This window comes from Dasypus novemcinctus, chromosome 11, assembly GCF_030445035.2.
Source record: "Dasypus novemcinctus isolate mDasNov1 chromosome 11, mDasNov1.1.hap2, whole genome shotgun sequence".
In the NCBI taxonomy this organism is placed as follows: domain Eukaryota; kingdom Metazoa; phylum Chordata; class Mammalia; order Cingulata; family Dasypodidae; genus Dasypus; species Dasypus novemcinctus.
The window spans coordinates 25,453,595-25,480,264 of record NC_080683.1 but is presented as its reverse complement, the minus strand read 5'-3'; the positions used below and the strand labels follow the sequence as shown (position 1 = coordinate 25,480,264).

The following is a 26,670-nucleotide window of genomic DNA, read 5'->3' as shown; positions in this document are numbered from 1 at the left end:
TTGAGGAACCACCAAACAGTTTTCCAGTCATAGTATCATTATACATTCCTACCAGCAATGTACAAGGGTTGCAATTTTTCCACATCCTTGTCAGCAGTTATTTTTTTATATATAGCCATACTAGCAGGCATAAAGTATCTCTCATTGTGAATTCAATTTACACACCTGTAATGACTAATAATGTTGAACATCTTTTCATGTGCTTATTGGTCATTTTCATACCTTCTTTGGAGAAATGTCTTCTCAAGTCTTTGGCCCATTTTTTAATTGGGTTGATTGTGCTTTTGCTGTTGAGTTGAAGAATTCTTTATGTATTCTGGATATTAAGCCCCTATCAGATATATGATTTGCAAACACTTTCCACCATTTTGTATGTTGTCTATTCACTTTCTTAATAATATCCTTTGATGCACATTTTAAATTTTGATGAAGTCCAATTTATCTATTTTTTTCCTTTTCTTGTCTGTGCTTTTGGTGTCATAGTTAAGAAACCATTGTCTGATCCAAGGTTATGAAGATTCCTCCTAAGTTTTCTTCTAAGACTTTTATAGTTTTAGCTCTTAAACTTTGGTCTTTGATTCATTTTGAGTGTAAGGTAAGAGTACAACTTTATTCTTTTGTGGGTATATATCCAATTTTCCCAGTACCATTTGTTGAAGAGACTGTTCTTTCACCATTGAATGGTCTTGGGACTCTTGTTGAAAATCAAGTTATCATAGATGTAAGGGTTTACTCCTGGGTTCTCAATAATATCTCATTAGGCTACCACACTGTTTTTATTATTGTAGTTTTATAGTAAGTTCTGAGATTGGGAAGTGTGAGTCTCCCAACTTTGTTCTTCCTTTTCAAGTTGCTTCAGCTATCCTGGGTGCCTTGAAATTCCATATGAATTGGGATAGGTTTTTCCATTTCTGTACGAAATGTCATTAGGGTTTTGATCAAGATTGCACTGAATCTCTATATCACTTTGGGTAGTTGTGATGGTTAGGCTAATGTGTAAACTTGGCCAGGTAACAGTAACCAGTTGTTTGGTTAAGCAAACACCGGGCTAATTGTAATACAAGGGCACTTCATGGAGTTTAATCATCAGTGAGTTGATTGTACCTATAGATGATTACATCTACAATCTACTAAAGGAAATTGCCATCACCAATGAGTGATGTCTCATCCAATCAGTTGAAGGCCTTAAAGGGAGAAGTGATTTCAGCATTCAAAGAGAGTTTCTGTCTCTAATTCAGAGAGACAGTGTCTCCTGGAAAACTCATCAATCAAGGATCTTCACTGGAGTCTCTGGCTTGTAACCTGCCCTATGGAATTTGGACTTGTGCATCCTCATGGTCGCGTGAGACAATTTTATAAAATCTCAAAATGTTTACATTTATCTTCTTTCAGTTCTGTTTCCCTAAAAACCCCTGACTAAAACAGTAGTATTGTCATCTTAATTATATTAAGTCTTCCAGCCCATGAAAATGGGATGTCTTTCCATTTATTTATGCCTTATTTTATTTCTTTCAGCAATGATTTATACTTTTCAGGGCACAAGTCTTTCACCTTCTTGATTAAACTTACTCCTAAGTATTTTATTATTTTGATGCTATTGTAAATGTAATTGTTTTCTAAATTTCTTTATGGATTGTTCATTGATAGTGCATAGAACTACAATTGATTTTTGTATATTGAATTGTATTCTGAAACTTTGCTGAGTTTATTAGCACTAAAAAATTTTTACTTGTGTGAATTTTTTAGGGTTTTCTATCTATAAGCTCATGTCATCTGTGAACAGAGGTAGATTTACTTCTTTCTTTCCAATTTGGGTGCCTTTTATCTTTTTCTTGCTAACCGCTCTGGTTAGAACTTCCAGTACTGGTTAAAGAGAAGTGATGAAAGTGGATTTCCTTGTCTTGTTCCTGACCTTGGGGGAAGAGCTTTCAGCCTTTCACCATTATGATGCTAGCTGTATGTATGTTTGTGTGTGTGCGCTTTCACAAATGATCTTTATCATATTGAAGAAGTTCCCTTCTATTTCTATTCTTCTGAATGCTTTTTTCTAAAAAGGGTGCTAGATTTTGTTGAATGCTTTTTCTTCATCAATTGAGATGATCATGTGGTTTTTTCCTTCATTCTATTAATCTGGTATATTATATTAGTTGACTTTCATATGTTGAATTATCCTGGCATTCCTGAGATAAATCCCACTTGGTCATGGTATATAAGTCCTTTAAATATGTTATTATAGTTGGTTTGCTAGTATTTTGCTGAGGATTTTTGCATCTGTATTCATAAGAAATATTGGTGAGTAATCTTCTTGTGATGTCTTTGACTAGTTTTGGTATCAGGATAATGCTGGCCTCACAGAACATTAGGAAGAATTCTCTCATCTGCAACTTTTCGGAAGAGTTTCAGAAGGACTGCTGTTAATTCTTCTTTAAATGTTTGATCGAATTCACCAGTGAAGCCATGTGGTCCTGGGCTTTTCTTTGATGGGAGGTTTTTAATTATTGATTCAATCTCTTTACTTATAGGTCTACTCATGTTTTCTGTTTCTTCTTGAGCCAGTTTCAGTAGTTTGTGTGTCTAGGAATTTGTCAGTTTCATCCAGGTTATCCAATTCATTGGTGTACAGTTTCTCATAGTATTCTCTTATAATCCTTTTCTGTAACACTGGTACTGATGTTATCTCTTTAATTTTTTTAAAGATTTTATTTTATTTCTCTCCCTTTCTCCCCTTATAGTCTGCTCTGTGTCCATTTGCTGTGTGTTGTTCTGTGTCCACTTGCATTCTTGTCATGTGGCACTGAGAAACTGTGTTGCTTTTTTTGTTGCATCACCTTGCTGCATCAGTTCTGCATCAGTGTGTGTGTGTGGCACCACTCGTCGGCAGGCTGCACTTTTTTCACATGGGGTGTCTCTCCTGGAAGGGCACACTCCTTGCATGTGGGGCACCCCTACACGGGGGACACCCCTGTGTGGCATGGCACTCCTTGTGTGTGGCAGCACTGGGCGTGGGTCGGCTCACCACATGGGTCAGGAGGCCCTGGGTATTGAACCCTGGACCCCCCATATGGTAGGCAGATGCTCTATCAGTTGAGCCACAACTGCTTCCCTCTTTCATTTTTTATTTTAGTGATTTAGTCTCCTCCCTTTTTTCTTAATCAGTCTAGCAAAAGATTTGTCAATTTTGTTGATCTTTTTAAAGAATCAACTTTTGGTTCCATTGACTTTCCAAATATTGTACTTCTTAAATTGTATGTAAAAATAATTTGAGGCTTAGGATGATGCTATCTTCAGAGAATTTACATCTGCTTATTGCCAGATGCCTGGGGGCATTAGTAACTCAGGATCATCTTAATCCAATTTCTAGTACTTAGATAATTCAGGGACTGAGATAATTCAAAGCCAGGCAACAGTCTCTTCAAGGATTAGCCACTTCTAAACTAAAGCACAGAGGGTTTACCAGTTGCTTCTGTCTTTAATAAGCCCAGGATTCCAATGTTTGCCATCACATCTGCTTCTTCTGGAATTACAAACATGCCCAAGAGACAAATTCCCCTATATGCCAGGCTCACCTCTCTGAATTTCTATTTTCTCTTGATTCTTTTTCAATGATTCACATATCAGTTGCTCAACACCTTCAAGCAGAATGTATATCTATATGTACATGCATATGTATATGTACATGTATTCCAATTTTTCTAGTTGTCTACAGTAAGAGGGCTGATACAAATTATCTAGTCTATCATTACTAAAAGGAGAAGTCCTCTATGTACTCTTCAACCTTTTGTGATATATCACATTTTCACAGGTTACTTATGAATATAGAAGACTACAATCAATATAAATGTGTCCTTTCTCCTCATTTATCAATGTCAAACAATATTTCTAGCAGTTTTTGATAATTCAATTATATAATATTTTTTCCAAGGTTTTTTTTTCAAGTAGAAAAGGTAAGCTTACAATTATGTAATTTACAAATTCTTATGAGTCCTTTTCCCTTTTCTAAGTATTATACTGATTCTTATTTAAAAGAATGTTGGGTTAAAAGTCAGAAGGCTGGGTTTTAGTACTGTTGGCCCAAGTGGCATTGAGACCTGGGACAAACCAGTTAGCCTCTGACTTATGTCTTAAAACATAAAATGGGTATTATATTATAATGCCTAATCATGGAGAGTATAAGTATAAAATTCACTCACCCATTCATCAAACAGTTATTGAATACCTACAGAATCTATTAATACATGAGCCCTGCCCTCTAGGAGTTTACAGTTACCCCATCATAAGTCACAAAACCTCTTGAATTTTAATAATAACTTAGTAGTGGTAAAGCCTTCATTAATCAGAATTCTTAGGGAACAGAGTATTCCAGTTAGCCTAGAACTTGCTAGAACCCTTTCCTGCCTTTTATTTAAAGGCTTGTTATGCATTTTTCTAAAATATATTAGTCAACTATGTTTTCAATCAATTTTTATATTTTTCAAATATACATGTACATAATTTGAAAAGTCACCTGGCCCACCTCTTTCTACTCCCAATTCCTATTCTCAGAAGTAACTTATTCCCCTTCTGATATTAAAATCCATATTTCTAAATAAAATGCTTATCTTTCTATTAACTACATTTTCTTCCCTTTAATAGGATTATCCTTTGAAATCCTATCAGAGGGAAGCAGATGTGGCTCAAGCAGTTGCATGCCCGCCTACCACATGGGAGGTTCCCAGTGCCTCCTAAAGATGATGTGCAAGACAGTGAGCTGACACAATGGGATGGCACAGCAAGCTGATGCAATGAAGAGACACAATGAGTAACACAATAAGAGATGCAACAAGCGGGGAATGGAGGTAGCTCAAGTGATTGGGAGGTCTCCGGTTTGGTTCCCAGTGCCTCCTAAAAAGAAGACGAGCACATAACAAATAGACCCAGAGAGCAGACAGCAAGAAACAAACAATGAGGGGTGGGGAAGAAATAAATAAATAAAAATAAATTCTTTAGAAAAAAAATCCTATCAGCAATTTGTTTTAGGTAATCTAGCTAGTAAGTGGAATATTCAGGATTTGAACTTGTCAGTTTTCAAACACCATGTTCTATTATTTCTCAAAGGCAGCATCTATTAAATTGGCAGTACTGTTTTTTTACATGTATTTAATAAAAAATGTATCAAGGTAGATATCACAGGTAATGGTAAAAATTAGTAAGACATAGTCCATACTCTCAAGGAAATCACAGGATACTGTTGTCTTAGTTTGCCAGATCTGCTATAACAAATAGTCCACATTGGTTGTCTTAAACACAGGAATTTATCATCTCACAGTTTTGGAGGTTAGAAGTCCAGCATCAAGGTATTGGCAGGCTATGCCTTCTCTGAAGTCTGTTGCATTCTGGCTGTGGCTTGTTGGCAATCAATCTGCCTCCATCCTTTGGTAATCTGACTCCTTTGGTCTCCTCCTGTGGCTTCTACTTCCATGTCCAAATTTGCTTATTCCAATCATATAGGATTAAGGCCCACCCTGATTCAATTTGGCCTCAACTTACTAGGATCTTCAAAGATCCTATTTTCAAGTAAGTTCATACCCACAGGACCAGGGGTCAAGATTTGAATATGTCTTGTGGAGGGCATTGACTCAATCTCCAACAACTGGAACATACAAATTTAATACAAGGCAGACTCTCATAATTGCTAAATTAAAAAGGCAAAAGGTCTCTTAAATTTTGAGAAAGAACATCTAAGAAAGATTTTTGTGGGAGAGAAGACTTGGGCTAGGTCTTGGTTCAGGGGAACCACACATAATACTATCTAACCTGCCTAGATGCCGATGCTGAGTAATAAATCAAAAGAACGTTTGCATAAGCACCTAACTCTGACAACTGTTATTATACAGCTTTCAAAATGGACAATTATAGGGAAGTAGACTTGGCCCAGTGGTTAGGGCATCTGTCTACCACATGGGAGGTCTGTGGTTCAAACCCCGGGCCTCCTTGACCCATGTGGAGCTGGCCCATGTGCAGCGCTGATGCACGCAAGGAGTGTGGTGCCATACAGGGGTGTCCCGCAAGTAGGGGAGCCCTGCGCGCAAGGAGTGCCCCTGTAAGTAGAGCCGCCCAGCGTGAAAGAAAGTACAGCCTGCCTGGGAATGACGCCGCACACACAGAAAGCTGACGCAACAAGATGACGCAACAAAAAGAAACACAGATTCCTGTGCTGCTGACAACAACAGAAGTGGACAAAGAAGAACATGCAGCAAACAGACACAGAGAACAGACAACTGGGGCAGGAGGGGGGAAGGGGAGAGAGAGAAATAAATAAGTCTTAAAAAAAAAAAAAAGGACAATTGTATACATTCTGAGATAGAAAAGAACCTTTGTATATAAATCTTAGCCTTACCAGTGCAGCCAAATAACGAAGCACCTTGTTATCATTCACCAGCATTTTAATAACATCTTTTGGGGGAGCTTTTGGAATCAGAGCAAAGCAGTTCTGAGCAGAATCCTCAACTAGTCCATAGCCATTATAAGGAGGTAATTCCTGGAGGCATACAGGAAGCAAGAAATAAAGCAGATGTTCTATGGTAAGTTAAAAAAAAACCTCTAGAAAACATTTATTCAAAAACAATTCCCATATTTACAACTGTATTCAGAAAAAGTAACACATTATATATTCCCTTCTTATGGACTTTATATTGTGCTCACTGGTCACAGAAGTAACTGATGATGCTACAAAGTAACCCCAGGGCTAGACAGAAATGACCACTGATGTCCACATACCTCTCACTGCCTAAGCAGGGTCTGGTCCCATTGTCAATCCCAATCCCAGCCCTTCTGGTCATTTTAGGATGGTGAGGCCCATGGGTCTGTGACCTCTTGGTTTTAGAGTGTGTGCCTGACCAATCTGAATAGTGTTTTGTCAGCCTACCTGAAGTGGTTGTGTGTGCTGGAGTTGAGAGTGCAGGGTAGTCAGGACTTGGTTCATGCTTTTTCTTCTATTTACTTCTATCTTTCTAACATATTCATTTACTGATTTTATCTCATGGAAGAGGGATGACAGCCATACTTGACTGAGAAATGAGACCCCTGTCTACACAGGACCCTCATTTCCTAGTGAAGCAGCTCATTCAGGAAGCCAAATTTCAAGTGTGAAGATTATTTGGTGAGTTAGCATGAAGGTTTAAGATGAGTGTGTCATATTTTGCTCAGGCTCCATGAAAAGATGAAGAACTAAAGCATCACTCTAGGATGCTAGGTTTTTTTCGCCTAAAAACTTAAGTAGTTCAGAGACTACATTTTCCTCTCCTCCATCAATGCTGGGCAGACATTAGCAGAGTTCTTTTTCCCTGACTCCTTTTTGCTATGCTTTTTCAGCAAACTCAGCTTCCACGAGGTGTGCTTACTTGTAGATACCATCCAAACTAGTAAATATGGTTCCTAGAACCATCCATTACACAGTATTCCTCTTGACAACCAATGACTCTGCTTTTTATGTCTAAGGCATATTCATTGAACAATGACCACTTATCTACTTCCTAGGGCTGCAGTTAATGTGATCAACATGGCTTGCATATGACCAGTGGATCCAGCAGATGGACAATGACCTAATTTGCTCTGAGTGCAAAACTACTATTCAATGAATATATAATACAAGTTGCCACAGACAAAGGGAGTTTGGGCTAAGCATCTGACCCACTTTGGAGACTAGGTAGATAGTGCAAAGTGATAGAACCTGTGTTTGTTTTGCCTTCATACCAGCTCATGAGAGCAGCCTCATTGAGGAGTGAGGGTGTAGTTGAGGTATTATGTAATAGGGAGGTAGTGTAAGCCTCTGAGTCTTCCTCTCAAATTCATATTGTGATCTATAATTAGTACTATACTTGTTAATTATATGTCCCAAAGACATAAATCTTCAGTCTGTTCGTATGTGGATTGAGCCCTGAATCTCAGCAGAGTTGCAACACCTATTCTCCAGTTCATTGGACTCACCCAGGACAACTAACAAAAGGATGATGGTGGACAATACCCATCCCAAAAAGCAGAATGTCTACAACTTCAAGCAAGACAGTTCCATCCATTTGCCCCATGGGATTTAATCCTCCTCTCAATCAGAAACAGAGTTGGGCATCACCATCCCAAAATCCTCAAGATTGGGGAATGAACAATGGACTAAAATAAATGTATGATTCTATTATAGACTTATTATTCTAGCAACGGAAGAATTTGTATCATTGATATAAAGGTAGAGGTCACCAAAGTTCTGAGGGGAAGGAGAGGGAAGAAAAGGTATAACATGGGGTCATTTTGGGGACAGTGGAATTGTCCTGCATGACATTGCAATAGCAGATACAATCCATTACACATTTTGTTAAAACCTATATTTGTGTAGAGCAAAGTGTAAACTATAATGTAAACTATAGTCCATGGTTAATAGCAATGCTTCAATATGTTTCAGTATGTAACATATGTACTACTCTAGTGAAAGATGTTAATGTGGGAAAGTGTAGGAGGGGTGGGGAAGAGGATGGGTTATATGGGAATCCCCTATATTTTTGATGTAACATTTACATAATCTAAAGCTTCTTTAAAAATTAAAAAAATACATATATTTTTAAATTCCTATTGTGTTTGAACAAGCTTCTACCTGTTTTCCCTGACTCACACACATCTCATTTCCCTGCTTGGAATGAAGAGCTTCCCTAAATATAGCCCATATACCTTGGATCCTGGCACCCTGCTTCTACTCCAAGCTACTGCCAGGGTCCTGTTCTAAATTAGACAAGCCACGTACCTGACAACGTGCCTCATCACTCCTAGCTATTCCTACTCATGTGACCTACCCACGAGATTTTTCTGCCCAGGCTTTCCTAACAAATCTAGTACATGTGGAGCCTCAGAGTCCCATAATCCTTCAGATATTGCTTTTAAGTGACAGTCCCATAGCAGATTAGCTCTCCTAGTCATAGTTTCTTCTTTTTTCCTATTGGCATGTCCTCCGGTGGTGAGATAGAATACATCTGGGCATTGGATCCATGTAGACTTATTCCTGATCTAGCAGATCAGTTTGACCATCCCCATTCATATCCATATCGGTTCCTGACCACTGACCCAGGATTCCTCCAGACACTGATACAGCTTCCCAGGCCTGGTTGCCACCTACATGGGCCAGGGTTAAAATGACTAAGGTGTAATGACTGAGGAGAGTTAAAGGAGAGTTAAAGGTTGCTTAAGGTGTTCTCCTACTTTCACACACAGGCAGAGACAATTTATTTGTAATCAAATTATTTATTGTGGAGAACTTACTGGAAACAAACCGACCTAACACTACAATTAAAGTGCCATCTGTAGGGAGGTACATTTAGTTCTATTATACAGAAGGCCGGAGATAGGGCAAAACAAACAAACCAAACCAAAAATCTACAGTGGTTCATCAGCTCTCTCTCTGCTCTTTTTCCAAGCTTTCGCCTCCCTTTCTTTCCTTAGAAAATAGGTTAGGGGAAAAAAAGATGAAACTAAGGAGATGGGGAACAAAGGTATTCTGGGACTAAAATGCTTTCATCTGCTCAAAAGATGGATAAAAGTCCTTTCACTAAGAAAAATGCACCACTAAATTGCAATCCCTCCCCACCCTATATCCTCAAGCACAGGTTAGATAAGACCCCTGCTTTGTAAGAATGCTTGCCATTTAATAGAATTGCCTTTTGTTTTGCAATGTGACCTTGGGCAAATCCCTTGAACTGCTTATCTTACACTATTCTTATCTATAAACTAAAGTAGTAGAAAAGTTTGCTTGATCAGATTCTAGATTTTTTTTCCTGTATACTGCATCAAATGCCACCTCAAAATGCAAAAATTGGAGGTGAGGGAAGGTATAAAGGTTTTATTATAATTCTTAATCAGTGGACATATTCATTAATAAGGCATTTTATTAGAGTGAAATTGCACCAAGAGGTGTTATCATCACCCACACATCCTTTCAGAAGTTTTATTGACCCTGAGAACTCATAGTCAAAATCAAAATCCTTCTTTGTAATTGTTTTTATGAAACATTGGTTCTCAAAGTCTTGCTTAAGACATTACCCACCTTTCTGGGGAACAGCTACATACTTCACAGGCAACTATCTTCAGTCCATGTTCAAAAAAATACTACCTGCCTCCTATTTCTTAGGCACTGTATTAGGTGCTAGGAGCACAAAGATGAAGAAATTATAGTCTCTATGCCATAAAGGAAACGATAGTGTCATAGAAGAGATTCATAAACAGATATTTAATAGATAAGAGGGAGGCACAGAGCACCCCAGGAAAACAGAGAGAGGCATTTAGCCATGCCTGGAGCTTTAAAGAAGACTTCTTGGAAGAGAGTGGGTCGGTGGGAGTCTTAAAGGAAGAGCTAGCTGTGTAAAGAAATCTGGGAAAAGTAGCTCAAGCAGGTGGAGAAGCGTGAGTGAAAACCCAGGGGAGTAAAACAGGATGCTTTGCTGGCAAAACCACACGTAATTGGGAGGAAAGGGCCATAAAAATGGAGGAATTCAATAGTTTCATCCTTTTATTCACACATTTCTTTTGAGGAGAAAGAGCCTGGGGACATTAATTTATACTTCTAGTAGCAGGTATTAGCATCCTAATTTATACATGGACAAGGAACAGAAAGAGGTCTACTCCAAACACATATAACAACCAACATTATTTAGTCCATGATACTATGCTATCTTAATACTTTATTATTATATTTATATATTATATATATAATATATATTATCTATATATTTATATTATATTATATTTATATATTAAATTTATATCATATTATATTTATTATATTATATTTATATATTAAATATATATAATAAATATATATTTATTATATTATATTTATATTATAGATTATTCTTGAATTTACTCTATAACATGAATTTTAAAAAAACAAAACATGCAATTATCATTTGAAATTCTTTAAAATATACAGCTTGGCTAGAATTCTGAATGCTAAATTTATCAGATTACTATTTCAGTACATTAAAAGCTCCACAAACTTATGTTCAGATCAGAGGTACTTCTGTAGTGTACACAGAATTGTGCAGTTCTGTGTGGCTCTAAGGAAAGTCATGTTTCAATGAAAGAAAGCTGTACTTCAACATCTTCAATTAATCAGTCTTCTGTTAGCAATTGTTTTTGAGACTAAAGGGCTTGATAAACAGGCAAGGAATAATGAAATGCCCTAGGGATCTGGAATTTCAAAAGCCTCTTTTTTTTATCAAAATGGAAAAATAGTATAAAAGTAATACAGGACTTGTTGTAAAAAAAGTACATATTAAAGTCACAAACGAGTATAAAAAGAAAGGTCCCTTGTCATCTTCCCTTTCCTTCCCTACTTTCAATGTTTATCCCTCCAGGTTTTTTCTCAGCATATGTAAGGTGATATTATATATATTAAATTCTAAGAATAAGAATATATATATATTACTTTAAAATATACCATGGACATTTTTCCATGTTAATATGCATTAAATTTACTCACTTTTTAAAAACCTTCTAGTTGTATGGATGGGTGTATTATCATTTATTTTGCCATTTATTTATTTATTTGCCATTTATTTGCATTTATTTTACACTTTATTATTAGGTATCCTTTCACACATCTTTATATATTCCCCAAAACAGATTTTCCAGATCAAGAGACATGCAGTATTTTATTTTGAAAATAATAAAAATGATAACAAACTGCCCTTTAGAAAGGTCATTCTGACTGGCTCTCTCATTAATAGTATGTGAAAATGCCCATTTCTTCCCACCAAGGCAAACACTGGCTATACTGAGTCTTTTTCATCTCTGCAAATAAGATAAATTAATACACTTCATTATTTTCAGTTCTATTTCTTATCAATTAGACTGAGGTTCTTTTCACAAGTTTATTGACCATTTTAATTTCTTTTTTTTGTGAACTGCTTTATGTCACATACTTTACCACTTTTTTTATTGGCTCTTCATGTAAAAGTCTTTTTCCTACTTTTCTATATCAAAGATTAATTCATCACATTCATATCTAGTGTTCCATTACCTGTTTTACAGGCGGTGGCTCCTTCTTGCTCACATCAATACGTGGTAAATTGGTGATTCCAAACTTTGCTTGGTAATACTGCCGAGTAAATGGATCACAATCATAAAGGAAGAATGTTCTCCCAAGGATAGTGAGTGGTTTTCCAACAATAAAGTCTTTGGCAGTATACCATTCCAACACCTCTTGATCAGAGATTTCTAGCACACACTGAGGGAAATTCTCTATCATAAGACAGGAAGAGACAGAAAAGGAGGAGGAATGAGTATGGGAAGAAAGGCTGACACACAACAGACGGGCATTCTTGATTACCTGAGGGAATACAGTCTTTTGCTTTGCTCAAGGTTCTGGAACTCCCTTATATTCCCACCAGAATATAAGGCTATGTATTTCAACTGTTGACAGGACACATAAATAATATCCTAGATGGTTTTTATAAAGTCTTTCTCCCATGTTCAGTTTGAACTATCACTCCAACTAACCTTAGCAGAATTAATGCTGGTAAGAAATCATTACTCTAGATATAGAGAGCTTTAGTCCTAGGAGGGATCCATGTCCTTTTGTTCAACCCTTTACCCATTTATTCAGTCATCCAACAAATTATCAGAGACCACATATACCAGGCACCAGGTACACTGCTAAATACTAAGATTACAACAATGAACAATAAAGATACAATTCCTGCCTTCATGGAGATAACATTCTGTAAGGGGAGACAGACACTAAACAAACAATTACACAAAAATAATTTCATTTCAACAGTGATCACTATTAGGAATGTCTGACCTAATCATAGGTGCAGGGGACAGGGCAGGCAGTGAGATAATTACAGTAATCAATTTATGTGGTCAATCAATAGATTTTCAAATGCAGAATCAACCTTGAATTCTTGAAATAACTCCAATTTTGTCATACTATTTTATGAGAACTAAGAGTTGAAATGTTTAAAATTGATTCCCTGCAGCTTAGTTTCTATGAAAACTATAAAACAAAAGTTCTGGCGGAATGGCACATTGTATACCTGCAACCATAAGGCATGAACCTTATGGCAGGAACCCAGTGAATCCTAATCACTGGGTAGGATGACAAATAGGCTGGTATTCTCCTCATTGGTAATTTTCTAAGATGGGAAAACAGGGAAGGAGGCTAAGATTCCACTATATTGTCCATAAGAGCTTGATTGTCTATAAAAACTTGAACCCCAGTCCTTAATCATGTCAGGGAAGGGGCTGGTTATTTTCCCAGTTGTGCATCTTAAAAGCATCTTCTCCCAGTGTCTAATGCCTAATCCCATATCTTTCTCTATTCCTAGTTTGCTACAAGTTTTATTTTTTTTAAAATCATGAATGGGTGTAGGATGTTGTCAAATGCATTTTCTGAATGTAATAGATGATCATATGTTGTTTTCTCTTTTTTGTCTGTTAATATAATGAATTACACTGAACCATTTTCAAATGTTGAACCAACCTTGTATTTTTGGGATAAACTCAATTGGCCAGACTATATTATTATTTTTATACATTGTTGGATTGAATTTGCTAAAAATTTTTAAAGGATTTCTGTATTGATGTTCACGAGGGATACTGATCTAGAATTTTCTTTTATCTGTAATTTCTGGGTTGGGTATCAGAATAATCTGACATCCTCTTCAATTATCTGGGAGAGTTGTGAAGAATTGGTATTATTTCTTTCTTAGATATAAAGAAAATGGCTAATAATTTTCCAGAGTTTATTCACCAGTGAAGCCATCTAGGTCTGGAGTTTCTTTTGTGAAAGGTCGTAAACAAATTTGATCTTATTTTTCTAGTTTCTTAAGGTGGAAACCTGAGTCACTGCTTGGAAACCTTTCATCTTTTCTATATATTTGCAGCTATAAATTTCCCACTAAATATTGCTTTAGCTGCATCTACAAATTTTAATATGTTGTGTTCTAATTTTCATCCAGTTCAAAATAATTTCTAATTTTCCTTTTGATATCTTCTTTGACCCATGTGTTATTAAGAACTATGTCATTTGGTTTCTGAATATCTGGGGATTTTCGAAATATTTTTTTGTTAGTGATTTCTAATTTAATTATATCATGGTCAGAGAACATAGTTTGGATGACTTATCTGAATTCTTTTAAATTAGTTGAAATTTGTTTGATGGTCCAGAATATGGTCCTCCTTGGTAAATGATCCCTGTGCACTAAGAAAAAAAACTATATTAGGCTTTTGTTGGCTGGAGTGTTGTATAATTATCAATTAGATCAAGTTGTTTATAATTGTTCTTCTATATCTTTGCTGATTCCCTGTGTACTTGTTCTATCAATTATTGAGTTATGGGTGTTAAAATCTCTCTCTAAATCACTAGATCTCTATTTCTTCTGAGAAATTAGCTGCCATTCTAATTGAAATTCTGTGTTGCTAACTTTTTTTTTTTTTCTGGCTGCTTTTAAGTTGTTTAGTCTCTGGTGTTCTTAAATTTGCTTAGGATATGTCTAGGTGTTGGTTTTATCCTGCTTGAGGTTCATGATGCATCCAAAATCCAAGATTAGTGTATTTTATAAATTCTGGGAAGTTATTAGCCATTTTCTCTTTGAATATTACTTTTCCCTTCATTAGTTTCTCTAAATGCAATTCTAATTAGACTTATGTTTGGCCTTATCTTTCTGTTCTCCAAATATTTGGAACTTCTTTTATTTTTTCATCTCTTAATGTTTCTGTTCTGCCACCTTGGTAATTCCTTTGGATTATCTTCCAGGTCATCAACCTCTCTTCAGCTGTGGTTAATCTGCTATTTTATCTATCCATTGCCTTTCTCATTTCAATGCTTATGTTTATTATTTTTAGAAATTCTCTGGTTCTTTCCCAAATCTGATTAATCAATTTTGATAATCTCAAATTCCTTTGCCATATTTTTACTCTAAAAACATATTAGACATATTATTTTATATTGTCTATAATTCAAATATCTTCATTCTTTTTCAAGTCTGTATGTAGTTGTTTCTTCTGACTAGCTCACTGGAATTACTATTGTTATTATTTTATAGTGATTTTTGGAGAAACTCATGGTTCTAAACATGTGGAAATTCTTTGCATTTAAGGTGTGTTTTTATTGTAGGAATGCTTTGAGGCCTGGATTTACAAAGCAATTCTTTCCATGAAAGGACAAATATTGCATGATTTCACTAATATGAAATACCTAGAATAGGCACATTCATAGAGACAGAAAGTAGATTAGAGGTTATTGGAGCCTGGGGGAAGGTGAGAATGGGGAGTTATTGCTTAACAGGTACAGCATTTCTGTTTGAGATGATAAGAAAGTTTTGGAACTAGATAATATGATAGTTGCATAACTTTGTGAATGTGAGTAATGCCACTAAATTGTTCACATGAAAATTGTTAAAATGGGGCGGCGGACTTGGCCCAGTGGTTAGGGCATCCGTCTACCACATGGCAGGTCCACGGTTCAAACTCTGGGCCTCCTTGACCCATGTTCAGCTGGCCCATGCGCAGTGCTGATGTGCGCAAGGAGTGCCCTGCCATGCCACGAAGGGGTGTCCCCTGCGTAGGGGAGCCCCACGCGCAAGAAGTGGGACCGTAAGGAGAGCCGTTCAGCCGAAAGAAAGTGCAGCCTGCCTAAGAATGGCGCCGCCCACACAGAGAACTGACACAGCAAGATGATGCAACAAAAAGAAACACAGATTCCTGTGCTGCTGACAACAACAGAAGCGGACAAAGAAGACGCAGCAAATAGACACAGAGAACAGACAACTGGGGTTGGGGGGGGGGAAGGGGAGAGAAATAAATTTTTTAAAAAATTGTTAAAATGGGGGAGCAGATATAGTTCAGTGGTTGAGCGCCTGTTTCCCATGTATGGATCCTGGGGTCAATCCCCAGTACCTCCTTTGAAAAATAAAAAAAATAGGTTAACATGGCAAAACTTGTGTTACATATATTTTACTACAATAATTTTATTTTTAAAAAGGGGGAAAACGTGGGAGAAAGGAAAGTTAAAGCTACCAACAAAGTTTGATAATTATCTGCAGATTACAAAAATATAAAGCAGTTATTTCAAAGTGGTTCTGCATTGCTTTTGATGGGTACCCGTGGGCATTATTAAGACAAGAACAACTTCTCATTTTCAGTTTGGCATTATGGAGACACATAAGAGAGGTAAATTCTAACCCCAAATGTATGAAAGTATAGGCTTGTGGGAATTTTAGGGAGACTTCATTTCTCCTGCTTGCTCAAAAACCAAGGTCCAAAGAGGCAAGCATCCCTCGTTTACCTCTGCAGAGGCGTTTATTCCTAGTTCACTCACTGAGAGTTACCCTTCTGATATCCCACCTTTATGGGAATCCATGACCTTTACCCCTTATTCCTGTAGCTTTGTCTCCTGTCCTTCCCGTGCAGTTTTGTAAAAACTCCAACTCTAGTATTTAATTTTCTTTATGGATTGGTAATTTCTTGTCACTTCTAGCCTCCGCAGAATCTCCTCACTTTACCAACTCCAATATGCCAGTTAAAAAAGAAAAGGATAAAATATATATATATATTGGGACCAGACGTGGTTTAAGCAGTTGAGCACTCTCCTCCCACATGGAAGGGCCTGGGTTCAGTTCCCAGTGCCTCCTAGAAAAAAACCCAAAAACAAACAACAAGCAAAACAAATGAACTATATATACATACATACAATGAACCAGCATTTTAAATTATGCCATATTAGGAGGGATTTCTATAAATATCTATTCTATCATATTACTGGAAATGGAAGTTTTAGGATCTATATTTTTACAGGTAATTCTGGGATGCAGAACCACTGATATTCTTTCCAGTTGTAGCACTGTCACACTATATTGCAATTATACACTTATTGATATGCATTACTCACTAGATTGTAAAAGCCTTTGAGATACAGGCTTATATCTAGTATTGGATTCTCTGGGCCTAGCATGGAGCTTCCTTCATATATAATGGATGCTCAGTAAGTATTGTTCGAATGTTTGAATAAGTCAGTAAGGATGCCTAAAGAGTGAGGAAAAACATTCAACTTTCTGGAACACTGAATGTCCAACTGAGAGCTGATTTTGGAGTCATTTGAAAGGCAAGTTCAAACTATGAGAGCCAATGTAAAGGATAACTAATATATTTAGATTTTCAGAACCTAGTACCCTAAGATCAAAAGCTGAAAAAATATATATAAGCTGAAGGCCAGAATCCTCCTTTGACATTAGTTACCACATATTGGTAACCTACAATTATACACCACAGAGAAAGAACTTCTGGAGGTCCTGATATTTTAACTCCATTCATCCTAAAAATATTATTTTGATTCATCTTAACTACTTAAAAGAAGGCTCTGGCACAGAGAACTTTTGAAAAGACACTCCTGCAATTTCCAGTTACTGTTCAACACAAACTCTCTGCCTAGCCACACAGGTCTTCTCTTGGACCCCCCAAACATGCCATACTTATTCCTAATTCTGGTCCCTTACTCTTGTTCTTCTCTCTAAGTGTTCTTTTCCTTCATTTTCTGCCTTTCCAAATCTGGGCCCAATCCCAGCTATTCCACAAAGTCTTCTTAGTCTCTCTAGCCCATATTTCTCTTCTTCTGAGCTCTCTCTACGTGACATAACTAATTATATAAACAGGTAATCTGAAAAACATATGACTTGTCTCCCCAGTGACACCAGAAGTGCTGGAGGGTCAGAGATTCTAGGTGTGGGAGTTACATTTTCATTTTATCTTCCATAGCACTTAGCACATGAAATGATTTCCATAGCATATATTTAACTCTTATTTAATTGAATTTAATACAAACCATTCATTGGATAAATGCCTTCAAGAGTCAATTAGATGATACTCCTTTGACACCACCATTCCAGTTTAAGGAATTATTCAGCTGGTGGGACCTCAGCCTTTTCTGTCCTGCTACCTCATGACAAAAAATAACTTTCACAAAAAAATAGGTTTCATACTTCTGAAAAGGACTTTACCTATTCACCAGGCTGCCTCTCCCTACACCTTTGGTGAAAGCTAAAAATTCAGAAGTTATAGAAAAGGATTGGTTACATACTGAAAATTTTAAACATGGGGGGTCACATTGGTAAGATAGAGACAGATCTGGAATCTGAGATTTCAAGGGATTCAGTTTCAGTGACACTCTTCCCATGCCACCATGAATACATTCCCATTCTTTCTTTGACTATACTGTAAATCTAATTTGTTAGCTCTAGATGGCAGGAATTTCAGGCTCCTTTAAGCATCTGTAAAGCCAAAATTAGTACATTAGTCCCCATGTCATAGAACTCTAGGAGGATAATAAAGGGAGTTGAGTCTAAGAATAACAGTAGGAAGCAGCTGGATTATTATGATTTAGGGCACAGATCAGTTGTTGCTGAGACTGAATAGTAATATAAAGCATGTTAGCAGTTATTTTTCATTTCTCAAGAGAACTCAGAAACCTCGATTTTTCAATGTGAACTCTTCTAATTTTAAAATTGATGACAATTTCTACTCCCTTTTACCTCTGTAATCATTCTTTGAGTTAACTTGGCCAGGCAATATATGGTACCCAGTTATTTGATCAAACTCTAATCTAGGTGTTGCTGCAGAGGTATTTTGTATATGTGGTTAAACATCTACAATCAGTTGAATTTTAGGAAGGAGATTCTCTTGATAATGTGGGTGGGCTTCTCATCCAATCAGTTACCCAGGTCAGCTAACAGGGAGGTGAGGATGGTCAACTCCAATACCAGGGAACTGAGAGTGCCTACAACTGCAAGCAGGAGAATTCCATCATCCATATGGAATCTAAGCCCCCTCTCAGTATAGAGCTGGAGGGGACATCATCATCCCAGGATCCACAGGATGGAGGAATAAAATATGGATTAGAGTGGACTTACTGATATTCTACTATGGAACTACTGTGACTAGTAATAGAAGAAATTGTATCATTGACAGGGAGAAAGTGGCCACGGTAGTTGCTGGGCAGGAAGAGGGAAGAAGAGATGTGATGTGGGGCATTTTCGGGACTGGAGTTGTCCTAAATTATATTGTAGGGACAGATGCTGGACATTATATATCCTGCCATAACCCATGAATGGACTGGGGGAGAGTATAAACTACAATGTAAACTATTATCCATGTTGTGCAATGGTGCTCCAAAATGTATTCACCAAACGCAATGAATGTGCCACAATGATGAAAGAGGTTGTTGATGTAGGAGGAGTGGGGTGAGGGGGGTTGGGGATATATGGGAACCTCATATTTTTTTAATGTAACATTTTTTGTGATGTATGTATCTTCAAAAAATATAATTAAAAAAATTGATGGGGGTGGAAGGGTGGGAAGTGGGTTATATGGGAACCTCTTAAGTTTTTTAATGTAACATTTTGTGTGATCTATTAACTTTAAAAATATGTAATTAAAAAATTAAACTAAATTTTTAAAAAATGAAGCAGATGGGAAAACCTGGCCAGGTAGACAGAAAACTAAGGAAATGAAGAGGCATTTAAAATGAAGAAGCCAAAAAGTATACAAGATAAATGTAATTATGGTACCCACTTTTGCTATTGGTAAGACTTTACACAGTCATAATTATGTAAACATATTGATTTATTTAAAAATGATGGTTTCTAAAAAATAAATAAATAAATATGCAAATGCATAACTTTCCAAAAAAAAAAAAAAGGCTTTGAGAGCAAAAACTGAGGTTTCTCATAGAAGGAAAAATTCTTCAAGACTACATCAACTCTGGCTGGAGTTTGCAGCCTGCTAAATTGCCCTACAGATTTCCAACTTGCCAACTGTATGAACCAATTCCTTAAAATAATGTGTGTGTGTGTATCTCCTATAGGTTGTAATACAATTATACAATGCTCTTTTCCCACTCTCACTGTCCTCTCTCTCACATGTAACCATTTCAATGTGCAGCTTTTCATTTGATTATATGAGTACTAAGTGTACTATGTTTTGTGTGCATGTATTTTTTTTAAGATTTATTTATTTATTTCTCTCCCCTTCCCCCCCACCCCAGTTGTCTGTTCTCTGTGTCTATTTGCTGCGTGTTCTTCTTTGTCCGCTTCTGTTGTTGTCAGCGGCACGGGAATCTGTGTTTCTTTTTGTTGTGTCATCTTGTTGTGTCAGCTCTCCATGCGTGTGGCGCCATTCCTGGGCAGGCTGAACTGTCTTTCGAGCTGGGTGGCTCTCCTTACTGGGCGCACTCCTTGCGCATGGGCTCCCCTACGCGGGGACACCCTTGCATGGCACGGCACTCCTTGTGCACATCAGCACTATGCATCAAGGAGGCCCAGGGTTTGAACCGTGGACCTCCCATGTGGTAGATGGATGCCCTAACCACTGGGCCAAGTCCACTTCCCTGTGTGCACGTATTTTAAGTTATGTAAATGGTACTACATTATAACGTTATATATCTCGTTTTACTCCAAACCCCCTCCCCCCACAGCACTATGTGGTTTTTTGTTTGTTTTGTTTTTTGAGGTACCAGGCCCCAGGGATTGAACCCGAGACCTTGTAGTGGTAGGCCAGTACTTAACCAGTGAGCCACAGAGCCATATCAGCTCCCTTGAGTTGGTTTTTTTCATTTGTAGCCTTGTTGTTTGTTTTTGTTTCTTTCTTGGAGGCACCAGGAACCAAACCCAGGACCTCCCATGTGGGAGGCAGGCATTCAACTGCTTGAGCCACATCCATTCCCAGCACTATGTTTTTAAGATTCATTCGTTTTCTGGGTATGTCTTGTTTATTGCTCCTAACTACTGCCATTAATTAAGTTGTATCTTCACCATATTTTGTGAATCTACACTCCCATTGATGAAAACCTCTAACTCCTTGCTCACAAATAACTGCTTTAAAAAAACAAACAAACAAACACTGTGCAGGCCAAACAACACATGTGGGTGGGTTGAATTTAGCCTGCAGACTGCCAATTTGTTTATAACTTCTAATCTAGATGAATCTCTTTCTCAATATCTGGAATTTCTTATCTCCTATTTCCCAAAAATACAGTAAAAAGAAGAAAATTCAATGAAAGTGTTTAGAATTCTGTCAGGCCCCTAAGCATGAGAGATGTCATTACATATGATCAAAATGATATTTTTGTAAGAGAAAATTCTTTAACTATTAAATCAATAGCTAATGTAAGCCTACTTATCCCAGGGAAATACTGGTGGATGGTAGGTGTCAGCTGCATTTTTTTGCATTCTCATTCTCCAACCCACTAGGTTATTTAAACTAGGAACGAATGAGCAGAGGTTATCACAACAGGGCTCCACCTCTATGAATCACAGACGTGACTTTTCCAATCTCAAGTTATCACACTTCTTGTCTAGAAAGCAGTTGAGGCAAGAAGCAAAGTCAGGAAAGCACATAAGGAAATCCTAATCCATATCCTTGAATGAAAGTGAGACTGTTTTAAATACACATAAAAAATCTGATATTAAATTGCTTCAACTCAAAAGCCTTCCCCCATCGCCCTTTAAATGCATCTCCCAATGCATTTAAATGCATTCAAGGTTTTGTTTCCTTGAACTGGGCATTGGTCTTCTCCACTGGACTGTCTCAGAGGCATGCCTGGCCAAGGGGCAAGTAAAAGAGGAAAGTTCCGGGAAAGTCATCTTCTGAGCACCTAGGAGACCACAGGTAGACAGCCTCCCTAGTGTGATGGGAATGAGCAGACTGATTAAGCAGCTCCTTCGGGAGCCCAAAGACGTCCCACCCAACAGAGGATGCATGGAAGCAAACATACTTGCATTCTCCACCAAAACTTTGGGCATGCGCTGGCGGTTCATCAGGAGTGGAAAAGGATCTCGTCCATCGTTACGTTCATGGACCTCCCGAATTTCCACAGTGTCATCCGCAAGATAGTAATGAATGATATAGCTCCGACATTCACCAAACATACTGTCTGTATCATCCCAGATTGCATAGAATCGAAGAACCTTTGAGAGATCCAAAGCAGTGCTTTAAGTAAGAATCCTTCAGGTATAGAGTTCAGCTATTTTGGCATTTATATAAAAGACAATGATGAAAAGATTAGCTGAAAAGGCTGTGAAGCAATCTTAGACAGTGAATTGGAAAAAGAAAAATTCATCAAAGACACTAAAATAACATCTGAAATTGTTTACCAAATGTTGGCAGCTGGAAATAATTAAATAAAAGTTTGTGCAGAGAAAGATGAGTTCACTTTGATCCATAATACTAGTCAGTAAAAGAGAAGCTGAATTAAAAGGACAGTGGGTCCTTTTTATAGTGGTTTATATGTATTAATAAAGGTACACATGAGAGGTTGATATACAATTAACATGGAAGGATCCCATCAACACACATCCATGCTGATGGTATCAACAACATAATCTTTAAATTCAAAGGAATAACAGATGTATGACTGACATAAAGAAAATCTTTATAAGGCCAAATAGCTGGAAGGAAAAATTTTCAGAACTAAAAAGAGTTAAATTTTTGAAAGAAGAAGATTACTGACAAAAAGGCAGTGCTCTCCCTTTTGTCTTTTTCTTTAGTACAGAGAGAAAAAGACTCAAATCTGCCTACATTCATTAGCCCACAGGAGAAAACAGGAAAGTTACGCCAGAGTTGGAAGATACCCAGGAACATTCTGCACTCAAACATTAATATAAAGTTTAACAAGGAATTATCTGCAATGGAGTTCCTATGAAATTGATATTTTAATATAAGAAACATATATTCAACAGCTATGAAATTTCCCAATAATTCGTTTAAGATTTCCCAAAGGATTCTATGAGATTAGGTCACGTTTTGGGGACAGAAATGGTCAATCGGAAATACAAAACATGTAGCACATGCGGTTGGGGAATTTTTTAGGATTTTAAAGTTTGGTGGAACTCACAAACCATAATGCCCCAATTTTCTCTGGATCTCTAATCTAAAACTTAGATTTTCTAAACCTCAAAACCTAGAGGAAATCAGAAAGGTAGCATTATATCCAAACGGCTAAATTGTCGATGTAATGTTTTGAAATACACATCGACCAAAACAACTTGCCAATAAATACATGTGTCACATTTGGAAATGAATAAACCTACTTAGGTGCCAAGGTCACTTACTTGTTTGTCAAAGGTGAGAAATTGCTTGAGTTGATCAAAGTCCGATGGGGTGACATACTTACGAAGAGGCTGTTTCCGGAGTTCAGTGTAAGGATCAAGAGCCATCTTCTCTGGGGGATTTAATTCAATTCCTTGACTTTCCAAAAATACCTAAATAATTCAAAATAAATAATGGTCATCTTTCTTGGCTTCTTAGAACAACTAATTAATCTAATGATATAAAAAATAAGTGTAACCATAACTTTTACACTATTGCCCAAGTTAACTTTTAGTTTGCAGCTTGAGCATGTGTTAACAGTACTAAACCTCCAATTGACCCAATTCTATAATGCAGATAATTGATAATTACCTTAATTACTTTATATTATAAAAGTACTAAGCAATATACTGAGGTAGTCAGGGAGACCTATTTTGGTAAGGTTATTGGTTCCAAATATGAATTCAGATCAATAAAATTTAGTTAGGTGTCAAAGAACAGAGTACATCCTAGGATTGCTTACATTAGTTTCAAAACAATGGTAGGTATGGGCAAGCTGCCTAACGGAGGAGTTATGCCGAAATCATATTCTCAACTTTCCAACTTACTTAAAATAAGTATATGATTAAGTATCCCTACACCCCCAAAAAAGAGGGGCTTGGAGAAGCACTATCCACTGGTTATTTTAGACCATAAAACATTTTGGCAATTTAGGAAAAACATATTAAGTACTCACATCTCACCAAAAAAAAAAAAAAAAAAAATTAAGGTAAGCATCTGAATTTGACATGAACTTGAATTTTATTTTGCTAATTATAAATGAATATATTATTTTCACAGTCACTATGTATTTTTATATTACAACTTGACATTTCCTCTTAAAAGCACCAAAATAACCTCTACCTTGTTTGATCATCAGAAAAGAAAAGTACAATTTCACGGTATCTATTTACATTCTGGAACTGGAAATTAATCTGAAGTCTGGGTCTCTTTGGGGAATTAATAGGATTGCTTTTAGACAGTTCAATAGAACATATATAGAACACATCAGGGTCAGTATATTTGGTTCTAGTATCAATTCGGCTGCTAACTAGCTTGTAATCTCAGTAGTTAGGCAGTTTCTAATATTCTTTTAATATAAAAATATTATGATCTTATTCTATTAAAACTGCTCAACAGGAGATAATGAATAACAATAAAATGATTAATGTAGGGAGTGGATGTGGCTCAAGTGGTTGAGCACCTGCTTCCTACATGGGAGGTCCTGGGTTTAGTCCCTGAGCCTCCTAAAAAAGAAAAGGAAACAGAAAAAGGAAAGAAAGATTAGTGTAGGTGGATTACTGCCCGAGGTATTAAGGGATGTGTTACTCCCTTTTGTTGCTTCAGACAGATTACCAGATTACCAGGTCCTTTGTTACCTTACTTTAGGGATTTAGGCAGGAATGTAGAAGCTACCTGAAGCTGACTCTTCTTCCTGTCTTTTAGAAAAGCCTTAACTCTATTAAGAGATAATTCTCAAGTATCCCAGGAGGAGAGGAGAGAGAAGGGAATGCCTTTGAGGGCAAGAAGAGGGAAATTCTCTAGACTGGAAAATAGGCTCTCTGTGGATGTCTCTGAGGCAGTCCTTAGAACACACAAGAAACCAGTATCAGGAGCAGGCAGTCTCAGGCATTTCCCAGGTCCAGATCTTACCAAGCACCAAAGTAGCAGGGAGGTACCCTAGGTCTCTGGACAACAGTCCACAGAAGAGCTCCTGTCTGTCTTATCCTTTTAGATCAGGGAATGTCACTGCTTCCTAGTTGTTCTTAGGAACTGGAATCTTTGGCAAAGCTGGGGGTGATTAGAAACATCAGCCCAGTTGGGTTGAGGCTCAAGGAGGTTTTACGTCATCTTCAAAAAAACAAAACAATATTTTGTGCATACCTACATTTGTGCAGTAGGATTCATAGCTGCTATACTGGCAATAATACTTTATTAAAGATAATTCTAGATTTTTGGACCTTTATTTTGTTAATGTGTTCAGTTAATCCCATCTGTAGGACTAAACATTTATTTGGAATAGTGAGGAAAGGGTAAGGAGGGATGGTGATATATTTGAGTAAAGGTAATTCCTGCTTCAAATCACACCATCAACAAGTGATCTTCCCTACCCTCTCATAGGTCCAGTCCTAAAGAAAAACACTAAATTTGATGAGATTACTATGTGCATAAATTTTAAACTGTCATAGGAGCCAACTTTCAACACAGCAGATCAACTAGAGAAAATGTAATTCAGTCTAATCACCAGTGCCTTAAATACACAGCTCTAGTCAAATATCAGTGATTAAAATAACTGACTTAGATCAATTGCTCATTGATCAACTTGCAAAAATTAAATTTTTCCATAAAGACACACAATTGCAATACCTTAAATTTATATAACATTTCATAATTTCCCATTGTTGGTGCAATAACTCTGAAACTGCCTCTGATAAATATGACCTAAGGCATCTAAAAAGTGACAGATCCACAATGGAATATTATTTGGCTGTAAAAAAGAACCATGTGAGAAGCGGACTTGGCCCAGTGGTTAGGGCGTCCGTCTACCACACGGGAGGTCTGCGGTTCAAACCCAGAGCCTCCTTGACCCATGTGGAGCTGGCCCACATGCAGTGCTGATGCGCGCAAGGAGTGCCGTGCCACAAAGGGGTGTCCTCGCGCAGGGGAGCCCCACACGCAAGGAGTGCGCCCCATATGGAGAGCCACCCAGCGCGAAAGAAAGTGTAGCCTGCCCAGGAATGGCACCGCACACACAGAGAGCTAACACAACAAGATGACGAAACAAAAAGAGACACAGATTCCCATGCCGCTGACAACAACAGAAGCAGACAAAGAACACGCAGCAAACAGACACAGAGAACAGACAACTGGGGCGGGGGGGAGATAGGGAGAGAAATAAATATCAAAAAAAAAAAAAAGAACGATGTACTGAGACATATTGCAACATGGAAGAACTTAGAAAACGTTATGCTCGGTGAAATAAGTAAGACACAGAAGGTCAAATACTGTATGCTATCTAAGAGATGTCTAGAAATAGCAAATCTGCAGAGACAGAAAGTAGATTAGAGGTTACCAGGGAAAGGACGAGAGGGAGAAGAAAGTGTATTTTGGGTATATATGGAGTGCATGTAAATAAAATAAAGTAAAATAAATAATAAATAATAGATATAAAAAGAGAACAAAACATGTCTGAAGGGGACAATAAAAGATGGTTTAGCACCTCTACCTCCTAAACTGTTTACCTCTATTGCTTTTGGGTGGCACTAATGCCATGGCCCCTTCCTCCACCTCCTTCTGGTCTCTGTTCAACTCTTATCAGTGAGGCCTTCTCTGACCCCCTTTATAAAAAGCACCTCCCCACTCCCATCCCCTTTTCCTTTGCTTTAGTTTTTTCCATAGCTCTTATCACCATTTAACATATTACAAATTTACTTATTTGCTTATTGCTTCTTTCTTCCAACCAAAATGCAACCTTCACAGGGGCAAATCTTTATCCTTCACACCTAGAACAGTACCAGTTCTGGGGCACTCAATAAA

At 37.3% G+C, this 26,670-nt stretch overlaps 1 protein-coding gene across 2 annotated transcripts in view; it reads right to left on the bottom strand.

The window, feature by feature from the left end:
* EFHC1 (EF-hand domain containing 1) overlaps window positions 1-26,670 on the bottom strand; it is a 65,507-nt gene that overhangs the window by 18,227 nt on the left and 20,610 nt on the right. For both annotated transcript variants that reach the window (XM_058306875.2, XM_004463776.4), the window contains exons 4-7: window positions 23,118-23,267; window positions 21,782-21,974; window positions 12,035-12,255; window positions 6,377-6,517 (exon numbers count right to left, since the gene is read on the bottom strand). In XM_058306875.2, coding sequence (XP_058162858.1) covers window positions 6,377-6,517; window positions 12,035-12,255; window positions 21,782-21,974; window positions 23,118-23,267 — 705 coding nt within the window. The remainder of the gene's footprint in view (window positions 1-6,376; window positions 6,518-12,034; window positions 12,256-21,781; window positions 21,975-23,117; window positions 23,268-26,670) is intronic.